This window comes from Echiichthys vipera, assembly GCF_963691815.1.
Source record: "Echiichthys vipera genome assembly, chromosome: 5".
NCBI classification, from domain to species: Eukaryota; Metazoa; Chordata; class Actinopteri; order Perciformes; family Trachinidae; genus Echiichthys; species Echiichthys vipera.
Window position 1 is genome coordinate 28,578,464 of NC_139830.1, and position 19,074 is coordinate 28,597,537.

The 19,074-nt window shown below is 40.4% G+C and overlaps 1 protein-coding gene across 1 annotated transcript; it reads right to left on the reverse strand.

Annotated features, from left to right (window-relative positions):
* Nucleotides 1-1,006: 1,006 nt before the first annotated feature.
* On the reverse strand, nucleotides 1,007-17,596 carry LOC310947113 (A disintegrin and metalloproteinase with thrombospondin motifs 8-like). The gene is made up of 9 exons (XM_083913782.1): nucleotides 16,588-17,596; nucleotides 14,649-14,888; nucleotides 11,206-11,338; nucleotides 10,863-11,030; nucleotides 9,731-10,023; nucleotides 7,067-7,253; nucleotides 5,868-6,040; nucleotides 4,864-5,039; nucleotides 1,007-2,876 (listed from the first exon to the last, which is right to left on the reverse strand). Exons 1-9 carry the CDS (start codon nucleotides 17,308-17,310, stop codon nucleotides 2,132-2,134), a joined length of 2,838 nt encoding a protein of 945 aa, XP_083769908.1. The 5' UTR covers nucleotides 17,311-17,596; the 3' UTR covers nucleotides 1,007-2,131.
* Nucleotides 17,597-19,074: the final 1,478 nt, after the last annotated feature.

Consider the following 19,074-nt stretch of genomic DNA (forward strand, 5'->3'; position numbering starts at 1 on the left):
CGTCCTGTATCTTCTTTGCTGTTGCTGTAGAAATAGTAATTTCTTATATTTATTTTCTATTCTTTCTTATTTTTTAAATAAATTTGAATCCAGTCTGTGCATCAAAGACCATACTATGAAAGCTGGATAGTAGCGTTAATAAAATGCAAATTACTTATGTTTTATTTTTTTTATTGAGTAATATTCAATATTCTTGAACTATGTTGTTCATGATGAGGTATGTCTTCACTGAGCTGATTTTTATTTATTTTAATCATGTCTACAACACTGTTATACCTGGTTGTGCTTCCTGGAAAAAAAATTGTTCATATGATTTTGATTCCTATTATATATTTTATAATATTTTTTAATGTCAGACAGCGAATGTCTTTCTCCATCTTGATAAAACTTGATAGAGTGAAAACACCAGGGACAGTGATGGAAAACGATTTCAATCTGTGATCAAATCTGATATGCTGTATTTTATAAATATAACCCAAACTGAATTCCGCATATGATATTATGGGTCTATTGGTATTTGTAACATTCCATCAAGAATAGGATATTGTTAAGTCACAGTGGTTTCCTGTCATATGGAGGTTGCTCCCTAATCGCTGCAGCTGGGTTTGTTTTTATATGGCTGTCTTTATCGCAGATGTCTGGGCAGATAAGTTATTCCAATATGGGAGGATTTACTGAACATCTTAAGGGGTTTCAGTTTGTAAAACCAGCAATGAAATCTGCCTCTCCCTGCTTTTAAAACCTATCTACCCAACTAAAAGAATTCCATTAGTCTGGCCTTTATTGGTGGGTTTTAGTGGACCACAATGGTATAAACGAGTGCTCTGGAAAACATGGAAAACTGAACATTTCTCTGGAATTTATGGGTCATTCTGAAATACGGCTCCTCTTTATATTAGCACAACACAAGGATCAAGTAAAAAAGGAAAATACTTTCAAAGAAGTTCCCTTCGGCTGCCATAACTTGCAATAAAAAAGAAACATGTTTTGACATAAATGTGTTTATTTGACCATTTTTATAGACAAAAATCTCAAAGACAGCAGCCTCTGCCATGTTAATTACACATCCAAGGTAAAAATGTTACAAAAATAAATAGCTTAAAAAGGAAGCTGTAATAATAAAATAATATGGTCCTTCACTGAAGGAATATAGGCCTAATGCTCCATCTCTTTTGTTTCATAACATAATCTGAATTAACAACAGGAATGAAGAAATCAAATATACATACAAGAGTCTGAAAACAACTGAGCCTTTGCATATGATGCATTAACAAAAGTCTGGAAATGAATAAAATGTATGTTATTTTTCGTATACACGATATATACTATGCTTATCACTTAATTTGTACCACTGTTTCCCTCAACTGCATTATAATGCATTAAAAGGCTAAAATGAAACTACAGGGCAGAGGGAAATTCTCTGTCATGGGTTTCTGTGGCCATGAATGACCAGTCATTATCTAGGCTAATTCATTTTACACACCGTGTAAACTCAAACTATCAGTTTCTATAAACCCTAGTGTAGTTCGGCATTGAAACAATCTGTTCCCGCGTAGGCTATAACTAGCACATTTTAAAATATTGTCAAATTTAGTGTCACAGAAAGCTTTCAGGATAGAAACATCACAATCATTTAACGCAACACATGTTGATGAGACACAATCAAACAGGGACTTCACAATCCAATGCATAGGTCTTATGTACCTTCCTCAATAATAGCTCAATCAAAGCTTTATAGGGTTTGAGTTCTGGAGCGTACAACTGGGATATATTTACACTATGCTGGTGTTAGACAGCAGGTTTCATGCCATTGTTCGAACCCCACTTTAAATGTTAACTAACTTAGAAAGACACACTGCAGATTATACCAGACTTCTGTTTAAAGTGGGACGGAGAACTTCTCTTTCAGGAGAAAACACACACACACAGCACCTTCATCTAGCATCTACACATAGCATCACATGTACATCCTGAGGTAGATTTCCATGGTTTCAAATCTCAATAGTGGTTGTCAATATGTCAACAAAAGATGACAAAACAATATTCAGGCAAATGCTCCTGATGTGACTTGATGCGACCAGTTGGTAAGTGCAGTCAGACAAAAAGGGAAAGTTCACTATATTCATGTTCTTCATAAGCACTCTTGGTTGAGACATTCTCCGGAGATTGGCTCTGGCATTTTTCTCGGATCGCACTTCTCTGGCTCAACAGTCTTCCCAGTGTAGTCTATGCAGAAGACGCTGCGGCGGCGCTCCCCCTGGCCACAAGTTCGTGAGCAGACAGACCAAGGTCCCATTTGCCATATGGGGCATGGCGCATCCCCGCAGGGCCTGATGTCTACGGGCTTCAGGTCTTTGTCGCAATGGCTGGAGAGGAAGCCTGCATTGTCTCTGCATTCAACGTTCCTCCTGGACCATCCGGAACCACAGCTCTTGGAGCACTCAGACCACTCCCCCAGCACCCACTCAGGCACGCCGAATGGGTGGATCACATGCAAAGACGGCGACGAGCCCTTCCTTTCCTTGGATTTGTTGAATGTCACATCTCTAGGGATGAAAAAGGTATATTTGACCTTGGGGGGGTTGGCGTCCCCCGCAGTAGCAAGAAGTTGGATGGTGATGGCCTCCTTCAGCTGCCTGAAACTCTGGATCCTCTCCAGTGTGGTGGAGGAGCCGCTGTACTTTAGCACGGCACCCAGCACAGGAATGTCCTGCTCCACTGTGGATACAGAGAAGTTACCGTTGAGGATGTAACCGCCGCTCTCTCTCTTTATAGCTAGGTAGTTCCCATCATGTTTGATTCCTCTGTGGCTGCGCTGCTTGATGTCAATGTTAGTAGCGCCAACAGGAATTGTGACAATGTCGCTGTATCCATAGCTGTTAGAGAAAACAGAGAACTGGATTTAGATAATGTACACACTCTTGGGGAAATCTCTCTCAAATGTTAAAAAATATGTCAAAGCAACCCCTGTTAAGCTCACTTTGCAGTAGTTAATTCAGAGCCAGATTAGTTTTTACCTGTTTTCCGCCTTAGTGCTATGAAAGCTAATTCGGTGCTAGCTGTACACTTTTATGACCTGATGAAGGCCACAAGCCGAAACACGTTGGTCTTTGGATGCACAATTAATCGAATATTAACCTTGATCCTAATTTTGGCTTTCCTAAATTAAACTAACATGATCGAGTGCGATAAAGACATATAAAAAGCTCTGCTTAAAAACTACGCTGCATATCAAATCTCTTCTTCACTTCTCCATGCACTTTGCATGTAAGTGAAAATGATTCCTACTTGGCTTATATTGAATGGGCAGCTCCAGCTACGCACTTAACACACAGACATGACATTGGCATTGATCCTCTAATCCATCTCTCAAATACTGTGTCTTTTTTTAAAAACACTGACTCTTTTTTTAGCTCTGTTGTTTTTTAACTTTAACTTAGATGAAATAATTCACAAATTACCCAACATATGAAGCAGCGAAAGTAAATTAAAATATCACATGTTCAGGTTCAACCACAACTTTGTGCAAAGAAGAGTAAACTGTTAAAATGACAAGAGCACCACAAACTTCACAATGAATTGAAATTACACTGATTGAATAGACTGGGTATCCCGCGTCCCCTTCTGTCGGCGATTTCAATTCGCTCTGCACAAAGGTCAGGAAAAGAGCAGGTCTATTCTTTCTGTTTCCTATCCCTTTTTTTCTGGATCCAATCACCGAGCTGTTTTTTTCCACCTGACTCGCTATGGGCTGGTTAAACCCTATGACGACAGAGAAGCGTCGCAAGCAGTTTCGTGTTTTTTTCTATGAAAACTGAGCAGAAACTTTCCCTGGAGCAATTCCTTAAAAGAAAATATGTATTTGCTTTACTACCAAATGGTTTTAGTAAAAGTTGAATCTACCAGTTAGCTCCGCTGGTGGCCAAACAAATGGAGTACGTCACCCGGATGGTCTGATTGGTTGTCCAATTGCATGCAGCCATTTGAACTATGCCTGCCTCTTATGCAAGAGAAAAAGCAGCCTTCCCAGACTGACGTGCAATCGTAGATTGAACTTGTTCTTGCAATAACCAGGCTACTGATTGAATGGAATCTCTTTGGTCATGCATTTCTCAATCATATCATATTTAAATAGAAGTATTCTGCCTGATTTTCCATGTTTTTTTCCAGTCACAATAACTGCTCTCGTTACTGCAAAACCTTTCCACCAAGCATAAGGAAGCAAGGGTTCTCCATTAGTTGGGACAGGTCAGATCGAATATCAGTATCGGGGGTAGATAATGACGTAATTCACTCATCAGATATTGGACAGACATCAACGATCTGCATGCCCGTCCAGATTACATAGTCTGATGTTTTTATATAAATATGTAACAATGCAATTTTAGGAACATAGCCACAATTTTGTAGCACAAATTAATTAATAAGTAATCAAACAGTTCTATAAAACAAATCCAGAAGTCCCATATTTTTTTAATAAGTTAGATGAATGGGCGGAGCTTACTATATCAATTTGCACTCCTACAGTGTGAACAGTTCTAATGAAGTACGTTGGAATTTTATGCAAAAGAGCTCAGGCCTTAGGGTCGGTATTGGCAGGTATCTAAATTCAGGTATCGTAATCAGATCAGTACTTTAAAATAGTGGATCGGTGCATCTCTACTTTCCATGCTACAGTCTCTCATTGGATCAGAGAAAGTTCAAATTATGAAGAGGCTCAAATATGTCCCTGGAGTACATCTGAATCCACTCAGCAAAACCCTTTATAGTCTTGTTTCACTCTGCAACTACAGTGCATGAATCTGAACTCCAATTATTACTTTGTCGTTTTTCAGACGTTAGAGATTTCCTCAGAGTACTTACGTTACTCTGTTGTAGGAGCCTGTGATCTTTCTACAGGTGAGCCCACTTCCTCCACACACTCCACACTTATCCACTCTCTTGTTGGATCCAATCACCTGGTCGCAGCCTGCCTTCACACACTGGCCTTGGACACACACCGATGTGGTGTCAGGGCCACAGGTCGTCCCGTCAATCACCTGCAGGGACAAAAGAAATAGGTGCTGTTGATTCTTTTATCACAAGTGTTAAGCAACAGTCAGATTCACTTGCGTCTTGAAATGTTTTAGATTACTTTAATGACTCATAACCTATACCCTTGGTATAGGTTATGAGTTTGCGATTCTAATCCAATATTCTTCTAATCCAATATTCTTCAAATTCAGAAATATCTCCTCCTGGTCCACTAGCTATCTGTTTTGTGAACACTGAAAAAATCTGGTGTTCTTACACAGCCCTGGCTCTTTAAATGGAAAATCAACAGACTGAGTCACACAACACTGTTACGTTGGTGCTCGTGCACAGGACAGAGGAAAGGCCATGGATGTATAAAGAGAAAGGCAGTGGGAGTGAGAGGGAGGAAATCTGGCACATGCTAACATTCTGAAGGAGCACTGACGGGAGGTGGTGTATTTGCTCTATCCAGAATCACAGACTCCACCTTTAAGATGCAAAAACGATTAATTTTACAAAGAATGCTTGTTTACTTTTACCGGTGTCTCTGAGATGCAGCTGAAAGGTCCACAAAAGAGACAGCAAGAGGACAATGTGTTTGGTCAAACTACTGTTTCCGAGGAAGAACTTTCATGTTTAAGTGACAATTATGTTTAAAAGAATAACAAGTGTATTTCACTTGAGGTGTCATATACATATTTGACTTTCAAGGTATTTTCAAAACAAGAACTCAGAAAACTGCCAGATTTCTGTCATGCCATTTATTTGTCATTTCAATGTTACATGTTAGCTGGAATGTGATGGCACCGCGTTAGCATAATGGCTTTGTGTGTATGAACTGTGAGTGACTGTACCTTGGATTCAAACACCTTAAATTCACTGCTGCCCCTGGCCCTGCAGAACAGCTTACACCTGTCTCTGGGAGAAACACCAGCGTACTTTGGGATCCACTGTTTCATATTCCCGTTGAAGTCCAGGTAGTTGGGGCTGTTGTACTTTTCACACTGCTCCTCTCTGAAACTCTTTCCTAAGGGTAAAAGATTTGTAAGGCTTAGTGTACATTTCACTGAGGTAATATATACCAGGGACCACCCTTGGAATAACGTTACAGTCTATTTTTCGCACTTCTATAGTCTTAGTGATTTGAAAGAACAACACAAGAGAAATAAGATGAATTAATTACTTTAAGTGTTAAATAGGGGTGGAAATCACAAGTTTTATCACAACACAATTGTATATTGATTTTCTGGACCACACGATATTTGCTGATATCAAAGTCTATCAAGTCTGCCACCATATGTTTTCGATAGGATTCAGTTCAGGGTCCATGAGAGAATATAATATGTCCATCAGGGACATTTTTGTCAACTCATTAAAAGCAACTAAAATAAGATCTGGCACTTTTATTACTGAAATCTTCCAGAGATTTACATAAAAAACAAACTATTCTTTTTAATAGAAAGAATACATATAAAGTTGGAAATTTAAAATAAAGGTGCAGCTTGAAGATGACGCTGTGTATCGATATTTTCACTTTGCATCGAAGAAAATGGATCATTTATCATTGATTCGACTATTGATCCAGATCAATGATTGGTTTAACACAATCAGAATAGGTAGATTAAAACTTAATCTATGAATGTATATAGATCAAATATTATTAGTTGAACTATGAGAAAGAAATATTGGATTGACATTGATTTATATCATGATCATTTAAATGATTCACAACCCCGAGTTGTGCCACGGACCACTCTGAGAACCACTGGTTGAGTATAGGAAGGGCATTAATTTATTGTAAAATATATTTTATGAGATTCTACACAGGAATGATTAATAATGATAGATGGATGATTTCTTATCATTATTTCAGTACTGTATTTATCTTACTGTACCTGTCTACCTTGTAAATATAAAGTCTGGTTCATCATTGAATATTGGCATCTAGTTAAAATGGTCTCATATCAAATTATTATTATTATATTATTATTATTATTATACATTCAATCTATCATTCTATATCAAACCAAGTATTGTTTTTTGAAATTCTTACCATCATTGCTGTCGCAGAGCTGGGTGTTGCAGGACTGGTACTGAACCCTCTGTCCTTCACAGTACTTCCCTCCGTTCTGAGGCACTGGGTCAGTGCACTCCCTATAGGAGAACTCCACCCCACCTCCACATGTCCTGGAGCACTGCTGCCACGGTCCCCACAAGCTCCAGCCACCGTCCACAACCACCTGCAGTAAAACACAGCGAGAAGAGAGGGGGGAAAGGAACAGTCAGAGTGGTTGGTTAGAGCTCAGAGCCAAAGGCAATCTCAGCTGTGTAGCCCAAACCACAGTCTGGGCTTCTGGGTTTTGAGGCCGCACAGTGTGTTGGCGGGCCACAACTGCAGGCTAAATCTGTGTTGAAGTGCAGCACGCGTCTGCTGTCTGCCTCTACCCACATTCCTGCCACATGTGTCACTCACCACTAGTGGAACCTGCCATGCTGCAACTTTGTAAAGCATCAAGTGTGCGTGCGTGCATGTGTGTGTGTGTGTGTGCATTTGCTAGCACGAGTGTCCTTTCCAGAAGTTTTATGAGTTCATCTCAACTGCCAGCACGTCTGGGTTCATAAACAGATGTGTGATCATAACACACGGTTAAGATATCAGGGCGAGCAAGCTAAAAACAAACACTGAGATGTATACATGTTATTTAAGGAAACAAAAACGGGCATCATGAAGCAACTGGATTTAAACTTACTAAAGTCCAATACCGCTGTCATCCATACTTTTACAGTAGGCTGTACTTTACATTCTTGTATCTGCACACAAGTGCCATATCTCCACTACCTGAACACTGTATTTACTCTGTACAGTTCTGTATTGATCACTTCCAGGTGCAGGCTATCCTGGATTTTTTTCCTAAAAGGACATTTTGTATTGGGTTGTTGTTTCAAAAAAGGTCTGAATCAAACATCTCTAGTAGCTGTTCTAGGGCTTCTAGGAGCTGAGAGAAGAATGAACTTTGGCGCTCGAAATCTTGTCATATCAAGAAGTTTTTTCTCCAAGCAGGGGAATCAGCACGTATACAATTGATAGGTGGAAAGTTGCAGAACAAACTGAAAGTCGCTGTCATACTTTTATCATATTTTCCTCATATTATATATAATAATATGATAAAATATAATGTGAAGACAAAAAACAATGGGAATTTGCTGATGTACAACATTTAAGGACCTAAGGAATCCATAGGTACCAACCATGTTTTGTCATGCTAGCTTGTTGGGAAGGGGGCTAAATAATGCTTTAAACTTAGGTTGAATAAGGACAAGGGAAAAACTGGCACTTTAATCTTGGAAGGGGTCCCCCTATGACCTTCAGATACCTGAATGAAAATGAGTTCTGTGGGTACCCACAAGTCTCCCCTTTACAGAGATGCCCATTTTATGATGATCCCAGAGGGTTTGGGGCAAAAATCATGCTGTTTTTCTCATGCAATAATAATGTGTTATTTTATCCTATTCTAAAAAAGAGAATTTTAATATTTTTAAAGTAGTAGTATAGTTGCGTCTGACTGGGAAGCTGAGACTCTTAAGGATTTAATGAGCCCAATTGTATTCATGTGTGATGATGTTGATGGCCATTTCATTGTCGGGAGAACTTTTTTTGAAACTTTTTGACCTCACTGTATAAAATAAGCTGATGTGACCTCCAATCGAGGATAATCAGATCTAGTGGAGAAATGGCATGTACAGGTCCAGGAGGTGGGTCAAAATTACTCAATTATTTTTAACATGGCGCTATAGAAAAAAAATGAATTGTATAATATATACAGAATGTTTTATATTATTATTATAACACAAGGGTAGTTTTTATTTTTTAATTCCCAGGGGATGATCCTTAAAGAGCTCTGGGCTAAGCAACTTATGTCCTCAAATATTAGAAACACCCCTGCACTCAAGGACACTGAAGTGTCAAAGTGAAGCTTGAATATTGTTTGTGTTCTTTGATTTAAATCTTTGATATTAAAGCGGCTTAATTAGAACTACAACACGCTAAATATGATCTAATAAGGTTGATATGGCTAATGTACAGTATTAGCAGAGAGTTGCCTATGTAAACATCTAGCAGAGTCCTGTTTCTGGCCACCTGATGAATGTTAACTCTTCTTCTAGTTCCGTTTTATTTTTCACCAACTCTTGAGAAGAAGATCTTTAATGCTCTTAAATGCTCCACTATGGTTTCCAGCTCGTTAAGGCTGGTTATTTAGTGCTGTACAAGTGTACAGTGGGGCTTATCCGAGCTTTATCCACTAAAAACAGCTGCCTATTGCAGCTGGGAATGAGGTATGTAGTATGAAACTGTTAAATCAGTGAATTTTGCAGTATGCTATGCCAGGCTTAGCTGGTTTCTTTGTTTGACCAGTTGTTATGACTGTTCCAACACTTTGCATTGTGGGATGCAGTAGATAAACTGGCCCACGCATATTGGAGAATGATTTAAAACTTTACAAGATCCAGGTATTTTTTGGCACGCTGCATATTTTGCTTGATAATGCTAAAACATAGCATAACAGCACAAGAAAAGAAGAGTTACAAAGTCAGCAAACTTACTAATGTAACTGAGTACTGTCTGTTGCAAACTTCTGAAAGTATTAAACTAAGCAACCATGTGTTATTGTGATTGTATTCAACCTCTTTATTTGTAAGAATAAATCAGCAGTCTTACCAGCGGCTGCATCACCTCCTGAGTCGACATGCACACTCCGTGGAGGCAGGTCCCGTTGAGGTTACAGGGGGTGCCGTCAGCCCAGGGCAAGCTGCCGTTCTTGGTAGTGCACTGCAGCGTCCCATCCTCCTGACACCACAGTTGGCTACAAACATCAGTGTCTGAGGAGTTGGGGCATTGGACAAACTCTTCTCCAAACATCTGCTGGCACTGCTGTTCCAGGCTGTACATGGTGCCTGGCAGCTCTCTTGGTAATGGAATGGCACTCTCTGGGACATCCAGTAGGCAGTCCCCTGTGGTTACAATAAAAGCAACACTGTATGAAAGTGATCATGATGTGCTTTATGGAGATTATGGACTCTGCGGTGCTGTGACAATTTTAAATGTGTTGCTCCCTGTGTGTGGCATGGCCACAGTGGAAAAACATTCAGAACAAGTTGTGTCCTGGCTATAAAAATTAATCATTTCAATAAAACTAATGCAGTGCACTTTTATAGGCAGCCTTGTGTTCTGAATCAGGACAGTTGGTAGCTATTCCAACTCAGAATTTATTCATTGTCCTCTAATGATTCAATAAGCTTTTTGTCTGGAGTTGTCAATGACGTACGCAGTTCAGAATGAACATTCTCAGCCACAACGTTTTTTTTCAAACTGATAAAGAACATATTTTGCTGACGCCAGCTGTTGCTTTTGGCTGAGGAGATGAAGAACAGGAAGACGTTCATTGTATGAGTCAGTGGAAAAGAAGGTTCACTTATAGGTCTAGCAAGGATACAAACAATACAAGATGCACAACATAAGATTGGGAAAAAGGGACGACAGAAAGAGAAAGAAACAGAGAGAGTGAGGAGGAGAAGAGGATGTGGAAAAAGAAGATGTGGAAATCTCAGGCAAGATAAACTATCCCTATAACCCATAATTTGAGGGCGACATGTTTAAGCAGGAAAGCCACAGTTAGAGCGTGAGAGGCATAACAGTATGTTTTATTCAGCTCTGAATCAGCCCTAATAACAGAGCCACAGTGTTGTGGCAAACGTCCATGTTGGCAGAAGGTCTCTACAGGGCTGCATGCTCATTTACTCAGTGTGTAATTTTTTAACGGGCTGGGACAACAACCTAAAATATTTCCTACCATGTCCATTGTCAAAGAACTCTGTGATGTAGAGAGCGCTGCAGGGAGACCAAGGCACAGTCTTGTTGAGGCTGACAAACAGAGGGGCCATCAGGTGATGTCCTCCCAGATCTCCAAACAGCCTCTCACAGGTCTTCGAGTCGTCATGAGGCATGCTCAACACATGACCTGCAGTGGAAGTGGATGCAATGATAACGGTGTGAAACACAGGTTCACTGAAAAGTGATAATGAATTAGTAAAAAAGCTACATATAATTGCGTTGTAGATTACATTTCAAATGCTTTATTTCATAAATCCTACACCCACTCCAGCCCACCCATATGACAACAAATGTGAGCTAACCGAGCTCATGTGCAGCTGTGAAGGCAGCTTGCAGGCCGTTATCCTCGATAACTGAGCAGCTTCTCTTGGGATCGCACATCGTCCCGACATCGGCAACACCCAGCGTGTCACAGCTCTTTTGACCGCAGATGTCCTGCAACACAAACAAACACAGAAAAGGCAAGCCAAGGTCATGGTGATGATGTGAGATTTGAAAAGCTGTGTGCCACTCAGACAAGAAATGGAGCAACACAACACTGACATACTTACAACTAGAAATCTGCTTTTAACACTAGTAGCAAGTCACGCACACAGCGGCACATCCTACAGGGACATATACCAATCAGAATCAACACAGGGCTGTGTACCGTGAGCCACTTTTGATCTTGCCAACAGCTTCAGTGTCATGGAACACTGAAACTCTCCGAGTTAATGCATACTTGTACTGCATCCAATTCAACTATATCATTCAAATCAGTTCAGTTTAAGGTCTTGCCATGGACAATCAGTGTAATATTAAGCAATATTGGCTTGATGCATTGTTCTAGATAAGGCCTTTTCCCTTGGAAAGTGGTGACCATTAGCTTAGAAACAGCAGCCTTTTTCTGTCACATAGTAAATATATTACATTCATGGGCAGCCACGAGTGCCTGTGATATTAATCATGTAGGATGGCAAACCCTCTGTGTCTATTTGTGTCCAGTTGTTTTTCTGGCACTTTTTAAGAAACAAATCAAAAACATGTTGCTCAGTGTTTCCATCATAAAAGAAAGCAAATAAATAACCTCAGCATGCAGCTTTCCAGAGCTGTGATCTGGGAAAATTAACAGTGTGGTGTATCAGAAATATTTCCCTACTCAAAAAGACGCCTGGCTGTGTAGGAAGGGAGACGGACGGGTCCATGGCCTCGCCTCAGTCCAAAAAAACCACAAGGCAGAACCCTCTGTGATTCAAAACACATCTGGACATGGAGCTGCCATTGGAACGCAGCTCCGAGTGTTTGTGCACCTTGTTCCACAATAGTATCTGTCACTCATGTATGCAGACACACAAAGTTAGACGTGAGTCAAAGCACAAACCACTGTATAGCATTTGCAGATAGCGCAGATTGAGGGACAAACACACACATACAGTATACGACCGCAAAAATGCATGAGAAAAATGTTTCCACTACATGCTGCAGAGTGAAGGTTTGCAGTTTCACAACAGTCGGTAGAAACAGCACCCTTCTGAGTGCGGGAAACATGGCACACATTTTTAAACCAAACATGGCCGCACACTCAAACTGACCATTTAAAGTGTCTTAATCATGTCAGGGCTGATTTGTGGCGGCACTTAAGTTAGCTCATCCACCAGGAGCCTTCCGTCCTCTACATTTTAAAGCATATCTCGGCTGAAATGGAAAAACAAACACAAGCTGGGTTTGTGTGACCGATGGTTTCCATAATTGAAAGTCACTGCGACAAATCCAGCACAAGACTGCAAAAACCCATATGTTCTAGTCATCATTTCTCTGATCCAGGGTAAGATTTACATGCTAACGTCATAGAAGGCAGACGAATGCCAAGCTTGTCATCAAATCAAGCCACAACCAAGGCACTTAGCTATAGAAATGAAATAATAGAGAAGTTACTCGCCTAATGTATTGTCTGCTAACACTTTGTCAACATGCACATACCAGATGGAAAAAGGCAGCTGAATACAGCAGAACAAGCCAATCACAGCTCAAACCCTAAGGACTTGTGGACTTATTTCCTGTCGCAGCATCAGTAAAGCACAGTTTTGTTTGCTCTCTGTTGACATTGCCTCTGCTTGGAAAAGATTACAACTATTCCATCTGGACAATCCCTTTTCAGCATCCTTAAAGGCTTTCCTTTACCTCACCTTGTTTCTTTTTTCCCCCTCTAATCTCACCCATGTGCTCCTGGGTTGCTTAAAGAGCAATATATGACAAAAAACTGTTCCACAACAAGGGGCTCTTTTTCAGCTACAGGACCCCACTATAAACACAACTGGCCCTAAATGCACCTGTGTTACTATAAGAGACATTGGTTTCAGGTAATTGCTGTGTGGTTGAGTCCACTGCTCAGAAACCACATTATGTACCACAGCTGGCCTGGGAGTACATTCCACCAGGGCTTCATTTGTGACTCATCCTTGCTGGGTGATTGCCTCCTGAATGGAGAACAAAATATACCAGACAAGCATGAGTGAGTGGACTATCCATTCTAATTATACACTGTACAGCACTCACAACATTGTGTCAGTTATTTCACACACCAAACAGTCCGAACCATGTTCTGAAAAAAGGCTGCCCTATCGGAATTCATAATAGAGGATTTTTCTTTATAGTTTTAAAGCTGCATTAATCCCACAGGGTTGCTATATTGTGGACCTTACAAAGTTGTTATGGCTAATTTGATAGTTGTTTCCGCCCAATACTCACTCTGCTTTTTTTCTTTGTTTATCAGAGGTTTGTTGCTGAAAACTGCTATCTGCTGCAGCTGGAAATTAAGTAATTGAGAGCAGTGAGACTGAACCAAAAAAAGTAATGTTGCAGGCCACAAAACATTCCAAAAATACACTAAAGATTGTAAAATAACCTTATATTGCTGGGGAGAACTGCTTAATTGAGTCATAATTATTTGTGGGTACATCACTATGAGCGTTCATTTTAAATAATGTATTAATGCAGCCTTAAATTATTGTGTCATTCAACATTCAGCATTTCCTGTAGCTAAAACATTCCATTTAACCTCTTTTTAATATTACCTCTATTTTTTATCTTAAATTATTGTTCTGTGTTGTTCTGTTATTGTTATGTAAATGTTATTGATATGTTTAGGTTTGTCCTGTTAAATGTTTGGAAACTGTGAGCAAAGCATAAGCCGGAGTCAAATTCTCTGTATGTCCAACATACTTAGCAATAAACCTGATTCTGATTCTGATTCTGATTCTGATTCTGATACTACTGCTCCTTTAAATACGAAATTTGGTGTTCCTCAAGGATTCATTCTTGAGCCGCTGTTTCTTTACATTCTTGAAAATTTGCTGAAAAACAATCTTAACTCAAGGTCTATTTATTTGTGCTTTTCTGGATATTTCAATCGCATCTGAAGTCTTCCTCAATCACATTTGAAGTCTTCCTTGGTGGACAAAGTTTGGTCAGTTGTCATACATGTCTGGTGTTGTCTGTTTCCAATGTTGTCCAGGGTCAGTTGTTTCACCAATGCAGTCTCTATGACAACTGAGCAACCTCAATCCACAGCTTTCATCTGTGACTCACAGATGGGTTAGGGTTAGCTTTGTGAAAGGTAATATTTTTTTGTCAAACTACTGGAAAAAGTCTCTCATCAAAGGTTGAACACATTATATGTAGATGATGGTATGTTTTTTGCAGAGACCTCAACAGCCATTCCACAGCTGTGTAAAGAAGCTAAACCATCTATGTACTTGGCCCTCACCTCTCTGGTGAAGAGCATGGCAGTGTCATAGTGCTCTGGATGCCTCTGGCTTGGTGGGTTGAAGAGCTGCTGCCAGGAGCAGAAGTTCCTTAGAGCCACGCCTCCATTGCTGGAGACTTGTGGGCCGACCTCCTCATCCTCCACCACCAACATCTTCACCACCACCATGTTTACTGAGTTCTTTATGCTGGGGTGCTTATAAAGCTGTGCAGCCATCGACATCAGGGTCAGAATGTAGTGCTGTGGAGGGGGAGAGACACAACACAACATTTAAAAACTTAACCTAAACTTCTTTGCTCACAACCCACAAACAGGTAGGGCTGCACAGAGACAGTGGAGTAAGGATAAAAGATAGCACGGTGACAACAAAATTGACAAAGGTTACGTAGCACAGGTACCAATTTTTGCATGACATTATGCTTCATCAGCTAATAATATTTATATTACAAACCCACATAATATTAACAAACATAAGAGCTCAAAGTTGGTTGTCAAAGAATTGTGACCGGTGTATGTACTGAGCTGGATATGTGCTCTCTGCTGGAGAAAATATACATCTTAATTATTGCATTAATTATTAACATATCTTTTGGCTTTTTGGTACTGCAATTTCTTGTTACTTATTGGGCAATACAATATATCTATAAGCCAAAACCAGCTGGTATGCTTCATTTAGTGGTCCGGCTCTAGAACACACCACCTCTTATTACAAATACAAATTTTCATGATTGTTTTTGAAACGCACACAGAGACTTCTTCATAATTATACACCATGGCTGTCACTATACTATTAATATAGTTAACAGAGATTGATATAAACAATAATTTACTCTCGCAACACTACATGCATAATTTCCTTCAAAGTGAGAATTCAGAAAAAAAAGTGTCTTTATTCACAGTAAAGAGCTGCCTCCGCATTTTTTGTTCAATATCCATGCTTGTGTCATGGGAGGTAGGGATGGGCAGGGTTTTCCACAGGTTTTTCATAGGTTTTTTTTAGCTGAGAGGTGATAAATCACAATGAATGTGGGGGACTTTGCGGTGATATGTAACTATCACATCTCAATCAACTTACTGTATCTAAGGTAGGATGATTTTAAAAGGCATAAATTTTGTGCTGCATGAGCCACATGTTGATTTTCACCAGGGAGCTCCAAATCCCTAAAACTACCCAAGCTCCTAGAAAACAAGGGTGATGAAATTCTAATTTACCGGTTTTAATTGAAAAGTCAATATAAGCTCAGTTTATCAGTCCAACTTTAACCCTGGTGCCTGTAGCCTTACATATACTCACTTAAGCTACTGTGGAATGAGAGTCTGGCAGCTGAGAGGCTGGTTAAGTACAAACAGACTCCAGATTGTGGCGGGATCATGGATTGTCATACTTTTGTTTAAATACATCTTAAGTTAAGCGCCAGATTTAAATAGGACTGACTGAATTAGATTTGGAGAATGATTTCATGAGTTCTTAGTAACACCATCCATCAAATAGTGTTCAATTTAAAGGGTCAATTGAATGAATGTATTAAGAAAGAGCTAATAGAAAACAGAATACATATTGAAAGCCTTGTGGATCTTCCCTGGATGATGCTGAGGCTCTGCTGCCAAATCGTGACCAAGTCCTATGGAATGTGCTTCAGCATTTCTTGCATTTCTGTTGCCTGACCTCTTTCTCAGCCTGTGAAAAACAGGGAACCCATCGATTTCTTCCTAAGCAACCTAACTGCCAAAACATGGTTTACGAAGCAGCACAGCAAAACAAACCCCTGCCACTATGTCTGGGTTAGAAATCCTTGCAAGCAGTATGGGGGAATAAAGGGAAAAGATGACGTCTGAGATGTTTGTTTATGGGACAGTTTCATCTGCCAAATTAAACTAAGGTTTGTTTAGGTTCCTATCAACAGTGTGTGTGGGAAAGAATGAGTTCATTATGTCTGACCTTTATTTCATCTCCATAGAAGTGGGTCATAGTTGAGTCTGCTACCAACAGGGTCTCTATGAACCGTGGCGCGGAAACAAAGCGTCTCCGGCGAGGTTCCCTCTGTGCGTCATTATCGCCGTGCGTAAAACTTTCCGCATTGTGCTTCTCCGCCGCCGCTTGGTCAAACAGCAGAGGAACACCGTGGCTTTTGATGAATGTCCTCCTCTTGATGACATGCAGCTGCTCGACAGAGTCTGGTCCCAGTCCGCCGTGGAGTTTGGGCTCAATTAAATACTCTTTCCCCTCCGTTATGAAGGAGCCAAATATGCCCGAGCACAAACTGACAGCCACAACCGAGCTTTGATCCTGATCTACATTCCCCGAATAAAAGCAGCTCCTAAGCTCTCCTTCACTCTCCTCTGTCTGGTTCATACGTTTCTGGAGATCCGCGAAAGACTGGGCACCTGAAGCGCTGCGTAATGCGCCAACATCTCTGGCTTTGATGCGCTGTATGGTGAAGGATGGCGCGATGAAGCTGGTATCTGGAATAAGATTTAGAGTCAAGTCCTTGCCAAACGCACTGAGAATAAATATCGGCTGTTCCTCGCTTCTTTTCCAAAAGCGACCGCTGATTCTTCCATTTATCCGAACAGGTACAATATCCTCAGATTCAAATGGAGTTGAAAGTGCCGCGTTCATTACGCACAAGATTAAAAGGATCAAACACACAGTTGAACACATCTTCTGCAATGGAAATTGCACTCAAGAGTGGCAAAAATATAGGATTTATTACAATGTATGTCCTTTATCTCTGGTAAGTGGCGCGTCTTCTCTAATAAGATAAGTATCTCCTCAAATTAGAGATCTATTCAAATGAAAGTGATTTTCCAGCGCTGTAAAGCCAGTCTTGGCCAAAGTATGTCTGGTATTTAATTTCAGTCTGTCTGAGTTGTCGTTTCTAATTTTCTAACCAAGCTAAGTCTTGTTGCACCACTCACCAGCACCGCTGCAGTCTGGACATATCGGGGGTATTTATACTTTCTGCTCTTCTCTGGACATGAGGGGGTTTATTTTTGATATCCTTCCTTGCTGGAAATTCTCCTCCCACTCGCACTTCATGAGATACTCGCGGATAAATCGGATCCAATGGGAATAGGCCGACACTCCCCCCTTCTGAAATAGCTTGACAACCGTGCTCCTATTATTAACCCAGCGTGCTATATGGCAGCGGCAGGACATCTATACTACGCATAGCTGGAAGTCCGCTACTCGAGTTATTTCTGAGCCGTGTGTGAGTGACAGGCCCCCACAGAGCCCGGAGCCCCCCCGAGACCGATCTGCTTTATCCCTGCACAAAAGACCACCGCTGGGCAGTGACAGGCACTGTGTGTGCTTGGAACTGACCGCCACCTTGAACACTGAGAATGTTTAATCACATTATTAAAGCTATGAGAAGAAGATTATCATTTCATTGTGTTTTTAAACCACATGTGTTCTGCAGATAAACTTTCTTTGAGTATTAAGATTAAGCAAACAGTCTTTACAAGGAAAAACGAAAGAACAGTTCAAATCATTTGAAGTGGTTCAATAAAGTGAAAATGACTAAAATAAAACAGTTTTTTTATTTAAAGTGTGAAACAAAGAACCCAATGTGTCCAATTTTAAAATTACAGTTAGCACTGCAAAGTTTAAACATTTTTTTGTATTCATTTCTTTCCAGTACCATAACGGTGGCGAATAGAGGCATTTTACTCATGATGCAATACAGGGCTTTTCTAAGAGGCTCCTGCTGTACTACAAGACTAAACACATGTCCTCCCAGGCACCATGAAAATCACTTTATTAAAACGGTGTGCCAGGAGAATGCCAGCTCTTTAAACAGTAAAAACTGATCCTGGAGGTGCAATTTAACACTTTTACCGCCAGGTCGCGCCAGAGTACAACACACTTTTTCGGGCGCTTAGATGCACAAGTGCTCAAGTGTACTTCAGGTGCAAGCAGGTGTCGCCCTCTCCCTGCATTTCACTTTGCATGCGTCTTTAAACTTTTTCTTATGCATGATGATATGCAGAAAAGTAAATTATTCCACTGATGTATTGTGTCATTTTTAATAAAATGAGTTAAAAAAACATGTGATGGGAAAAAAATAAAAACGCAGAAAAGAGCAATGGCATGAGGTTTAATGGAAATATTGTGGAGAAATAAGATACATCATACAGTTTGAAGGTTATGGTGCAGGTGCTTTAGTTTGAAATTAATGTCAAAAACCTGCAAATGAAACCAGTCTGCATGTTTGCTCCCAGTCTGTGTGAGTCTGTGCGGTTGGAGGGGGTGGGGGGATGCTCCAGCTCCTGTCACACATGCTGTACAGCAACAATAATATTTGGAGAGTTACAAGTGGCTGCGGTCTGCAGCACAAACCAAGACGCATGACCAATGAGCTCTCTCTTGCGCACATACCCAGTTTTCACTTGACAGTGCTCATCGGTGTATATGAGCGACTTA